The sequence below is a fragment of the Squalius cephalus genome (genome assembly GCF_949319135.1).
Source record: "Squalius cephalus genome assembly, chromosome: 7".
Taxonomy (NCBI): domain Eukaryota; kingdom Metazoa; phylum Chordata; class Actinopteri; order Cypriniformes; family Leuciscidae; genus Squalius; species Squalius cephalus.
In genome coordinates, this window is record NC_137128.1 from 20,917,721 (window position 1) to 20,923,720 (window position 6,000).

Sequence of the window (6,000 nt, forward strand, 5' to 3'; positions counted from 1 at the left end):
AGGGCTTAGAGGGGTTAATTCAACGCACCATAATTTAAAGCGGCCTGTCAGAGAGAGATATCAGAGCAGATGAGGAGACCTCCACTGCCATGTGTACATGAAGCTAAATTGGTCAAATGCATTGCTTCTCGCATAGGAGGAAGGCTTTTCATGAATCAAAATTTTACACCATGCCTACACTGGACATGAGCGCTGCATCAAAACTAGAATGTTCCCATTATAAATCCACAAAGATGTCTATAATGGAAAGCGCCCATCGTGGCATAAAACAGTGCATTCTATTTCAGTTTTTCTTCAAGATGTGCTGCACTGCTAACACTGCTAGGTATGCAGACTATGCATGCACCAATATTGAGAATCTGGCTAATAGCGATTAACTAAAAATAAAAAATACACACATACACACAAAATCAGTCCATTTAAATGCTACAAGTGAATTTAGCAACACAAAATTATGTACAGAATGAAAATGTCTTTGTTTTGTGATTAGTTTAAACAGTATTATTAAATGATTGATGTTTATTGAAGATTTTAAGTTTAAGTCAGCATTAGTTGACAGGAAGGTCATCTTAATGGAAAAATAATTATTATTCAATAAAAAATAAATAATGTCAGCAATGTTTCGCCTTTTAACCCCTCTCCTTCAACCACCTTGCTCCATGCTGGTACATAACACACACTTTTTATGATTGTTGGTTATTTTTTTACTTTAAAAACTAACCTATTTTATTTTACACCAAAGGATTTCCTTTTTTTTTTTTTAAATGGGACACACAAACTCAAACTGATTGGTCCGTGGTTGATAAAAAGTGACACGCAGCTTAAATGCCATTAATGTTGACAGCCAAGTTCACGTTGCTCCCAGCATAGGCACAGAGTTAGACCAACTGGATGAATTTCATAAGATTCTTATCTTATAAGACCAATAATCAACATTTCTTTCTAAATACATTTAAATTGCTATTCAGACTAATAAAAACAGCACCCCAGAAGTTTAATTAAACTTACTTCTTTCTCTGTCTGGGCACAGATGGAAGTGTTGTTGCCGTGGATAATGCGTCCTTGCGAGGGCGGCCTCGGGGCCGCTTATCCGTGGGGGCCGGACTTCCAGTGGGAGTGGCCCCAGAGCTGCTAGGAGGTGGCGAGGGTCCTTTGTCAGAGGGGTCCAGACTTTTCTCCTCTGATGACATTCTGTGAAAGAGATGTGAACACATACATTATTTTCACAAATAAGTTTATAACATCATACATGTCAGCTATCTTTGTAGGCTGACAAAATTGTACATTTCCAGGAAAGCTTTCAACACAGCAAGTTTTCCAGCTTTGCAGCAATTTACACCTTCAAAACACATTCTCCAACCAGTGAGGTTTTAATTCTGATTTTATTAAAAACCTGGCAATGCCGGAGGAGAAAATAATCCCTGAGGTTAATACTAAAACTGTATTTTAATACACTTGTATAATTTGCTCATAGTGTGGACTGTGGAGTCTAAGTCACAACTCAGCGGAAGTTCCATAAAAATTCAAAACAAGAGTTAGCACACTTTATTAATTCCAATAAAATCAATCCACACAATGCTATTACGTTTTTTGTTACGCTAGACACGCTTTTAGTAACATTTGCACCTCAATTTAAGAGTGGTACATTTTTTTTTTCATTATCAGTCAATTTTTAAAAGTAAAGTTTAGCTTTAAAAAAAGCATCTATCTACTTAATGTTTTTGACTTGTGGCATATTAGCACAGCATCGGACTTCACAATCCAATAAAAATTAAACAACACAGTTGAAAGTGACAGACTGACAGACCAATGTTTTGGTCATGTTGTTGTATTCTTTCTGAATGTTGTGCACATTGTTAGTTGTTGCTCTGCCGGATCCCCAGTGCTGACCCTTGCGCCTGCTCTGCGTGGTGCTTCTGCCAACCTGTCCACTCAGCTGACAAGGCATATTGCCAACGGGATGCTGTCTTTTCCGGGAACTACGTGGGATCCCTCCCTGGGTTGCGCTCATTGTATCCTGCCTTGAGTAAACAATTAGACCTCACATGGTTGAGTCAAGCCTTCAATGAGGCCGTGTGCATTACCATTATTGTGTACATACACATTGTCTGTGGTGGCCATTTAAAAACCTTATGAAATGGCTTGGCAAGTGTTTTTTTATTATTATTATATAGATTTCTGATTGAAACTGGAAGCTGGGGGAGGGCATATTGAAGAAAACAAACTAACTAAACAGCCAATAGGCTTTAGTTTAAGTCACAGCTGAGAAGTATTATTTGCTACATGCTATTGCTAGCCAAATGTAGGCAATATTAGGGGAGGGACATTATCATTTTAGAGTGCATTTGATTGGACAAACATTTGGATACGCCCTTGTGTGCAACATGACTCATCAAGTCATCATACTTTTTCACAGAAGAAAAACACTAGAAATGCATACATCTGCTAAATGTTTATTTGGTCGACTAGAAGCAAATGAGACATGAACAAAACTCCATTTTCTTTAACAGAAAAGAAAGTATCAACATATGGATCTGAAGTCTGAGTCCATAGTCAACATCAGCCCACGGTTAACATCTGCAAGGGTAAAGGATTTTTCCTTAACCTTCCAGGACAGAGTATGGCGGAGGTATTACAAGGAAATTATAAAGATTAAATAAGAGTACAGTAAATTAAATGGTTAAAGCTTACAAAAAGAGAGACTCTGGATCGTTCCTTCTGTTCACTCAATTAAACCGCAGCAGTACATGTACAGAATGATGCTGCTGCAAAATTATGAATGTCTTTGGATTCATTTTGAGAAATGTAGTTTGCAAATGCATCTCTACATGCAACTTAAAGTTTTCTGTTAATCAGACGGACAATGAACAGGTGTTTCTAACAAACAACATGGTAGCAACACCAGCTAATGCATTCACATGTGCATTATGTTTGGGTCATATAACTGCATACTTGCGGTTTACACTTGATCCTCCTGCTATTTTGCTATTTACCATCAGGGTTATTAGAGATCTACATAACCCTATAAACTATAATGTACACATTTTTCTAAGTAGCATAAAAATGTATTTGATGTGGTAACATCTAATCTAACTAGTTAAATTCAAGCAAAAAATTATTTAATATGACTCAACTGTTACACCAACAATAGTAATTTTAAGGGTAATCTAAGGGAAAAACAAACAGTCACAATCTATCTGAAATTATGAAAAATGTATACGCCTCGTATAGAGGACTTCTTTTGAAGTTATACAGAGAGTATATATATATATATATATATATATATATATATATATATATATATATATATATAAGGAAATTATTAAATAACACATACAGGAACCAGGGGATAGCCGTACTGAAACAGCAGAAGCACACAAAGCAAGTGCTTCTTCACATGAGGGGGCATGTCCAGCTTTTTGCCTTTGTTCAGTTGTCTCCAGAGCTTTGTGTTTCAGAGCCTTACATACGCAGGGTGCCAATAATACCATCATGCCATGAAATACTCATACGGTTCCCCTACTTAATACTTTTTTATAAAATGGGCAAAAACAAGGACAAGCCGGCGACTTTAAATGAGAGAGGCGGATTTGCACCCTTTAGGGTAGTCCAAAGGCTAAACCTACCTGCATACAAAGTATCGGTGCTGTCCAAAAATTTTCGCTCGGCAGATGATCATCGCGTGCAATGTAGTGTCAACTTAGACGTGATGGTGTTACAGTGGAAAGATGACTGTAAATGCGCAAGAAAGGCTATAAGTGGATACAGTAGAGGCCTTGCAGCCCGGCTGATTAACTTGGAAACATTACTCAAGCTTGGAGTCACCTATCCATGCAGGAATCATATAACGGACCATTAAAGGCAGTGGACAGTAAAGATGCAGGACGTTTTTAAACACCTTTTTATGATTTTAGAGTTAATTGGGAGGCTAGCGAGAGTGCAAGAAGAAAAGCTGCACACTCGGTCGAAATCAAGTGTTCGCATGCAGAAAGGCGACAGAAACGACAAAAGCACTCGCAAATGGTGACGAGAAACACACACAACACACTCGTCGATCGATATTTACTTACCTCTTCGACCCTAGCAATTTTTATTTATTTCCTTCATGACAAGAACCGTCATATACGTGACATATAGTACTTTTGTTTAGTGTTTGTGGATGGCGCTGGGGGGTTGGGGAGGAATACACCACTATTCCTCTGGAAAATAAGCCAGCGTGACAAAGCGATATCTTCGGCGATATTGTACACGAATTCCAGTAAAATCCACAGAAAAACTATAATGTTTAATCCATAGGCAGAACGCATCCGCTTTCCTTCGGTTCGAACGGATCACTTTTCTTTATTCCGCTTCATCCCACATCGCCAAATCCTCGCGGGTTACATCCCTCATCCGAAAACAAGCCATACCGACCGCTATCTGAGCTCCGGCGAGGCGATGACAGGAGCCGATCTTTGGACACATTCGGAGAAATACAGCCAAAAAATATCCCCAAATGAGGGAAAACCGAAAGCAGATTTCGCTTTCAAGCTTTCAATCCTGACGATTTCGATCAGCTCGGGGAGCAAGCTGCAAATTTCGAGCTATACTTTAATAACGCTAAACCCATCGAGATGGTATCCTTGCCTGGGTATTCACAATGTGTACACGTAAAAGTCGACAATTAGACGCGGCTGTAGAACGGGGAATGAAATAAAACGTTACATTTCTGCATTAGTACTAAATATTAAAGTTGTAGCTTGCACTCCATGGTAGCCATATTTGAGTGTAACCGAATCACGCACTGTGAGCGACACCATGCTAAATAGTGCCACAACATTAGGCACGGCACTCAAAGGAACAACACCTTCTCATTTAGAAGTGCACACCATTATCCTTCATAATAACATTAGAATGTATTTTTAAATAATATATGAGTCTGTTTACAAACGCCAGTGTAAAATAAAAATAATATAAACTGACCCTGCGGAGTGATATGTTGGAGCGCTCAGCAGGTGAGGCGACTTTTTTTTTTTTTTTTTTTTTTTTTTTTAACACGCACAGAATTTCTGCAAAACGCGGAATGGACTATCGTACAGGAACCGGTCGACTGGTCTACTACGGTATTCATCCAGGCCATGGGGTCATGTGGTTGTGTTCGACTGACTTAAGATGTAATTGGTGTTTTTTGTTTTGTTTTTTTAATAGGCATAGGCTATATATAATAACAGTTTTAGCCTACATTATGTATTTTCTTTCAACATCTTCGTGGTTGACTCTAGGACATATCAATATGTCTAGAGATACTACAATATAATACAACTTGAGTATTGATTCAGTATTGAAAGTTTTCAGCAATGGTTTTGTTTGAAACCTATTTAAAAACTTTAGAATATGGCTAATAATTATGTTCTCCAACTAAAATTCGTAATATATTTTCTATAGGACCGGTTTTACTATATTCAATCAGCATAAACATTTTTAATTATAATGCAGGTTCCCATATTTTTGGGCAATAGTGAAAAAATTTAAATGCCTTTTTGTAGCTTTTGTTGACTTAAACAAAACAAAAAAAAAACATGAGAAATATTCACTGCAGTAAAAGGTATGACAACAAATCCTGGTTTCCCTTATGTAACTCATTTTTTATAACATTTTAAATATCACCTGATATAACAATACTGATATATCCTGATATAAATTGCTTAACAATAATTTATCTAAAAATGGAGAACAAATGTATAGCTCAGGCCAAATCCCCTACATGATTACAGTGTTAGGAAATATATTTAAAAACAAAATTATAAAAATTTTGAAGTGACATTCAGCTTAAATTCCATCAGTGTTGACTGCCAAGTTTACGTTGCTTTCAGCAGACACAGTTAGACCAACTGGATGAATTTCATAAAATTATTATCTTATAGGACCAATAATCAACATTACTTTCTACAATTTCTACATTTGGATTGCTATTCAGATCAATATTGACAGAAGTTTAATTAAACTTATTTCTTTCTCTGT

The 6,000-nt window shown here is 37.1% G+C and overlaps 1 protein-coding gene across 3 annotated transcripts in view; it reads right to left on the reverse strand.

The window, feature by feature from the left end:
- Positions 1 to 5,012, reverse strand: part of kmt2cb (lysine (K)-specific methyltransferase 2Cb) — a 108,071-nt gene extending 103,059 nt beyond the window's left edge. For 2 of the 3 annotated variants that reach the window (XM_079875454.1, XM_079875453.1), the window contains exons 1-2: positions 4,071 to 4,787; positions 1,009 to 1,191 (exon numbers count right to left, since the gene is read on the reverse strand). In XM_079875454.1, the coding sequence (XP_079731580.1) occupies positions 1,009 to 1,190 (182 nt within the window). In that variant the 5' untranslated portion in view covers position 1,191; positions 4,071 to 4,787. Of the gene's footprint in view, positions 1 to 1,008; positions 1,192 to 4,070; positions 4,788 to 4,962 lie in introns of those variants that run through there. The other variant, XM_079875452.1, reaches the window with a different exon arrangement.
- Positions 5,013 to 6,000: the final 988 nt, after the last annotated feature.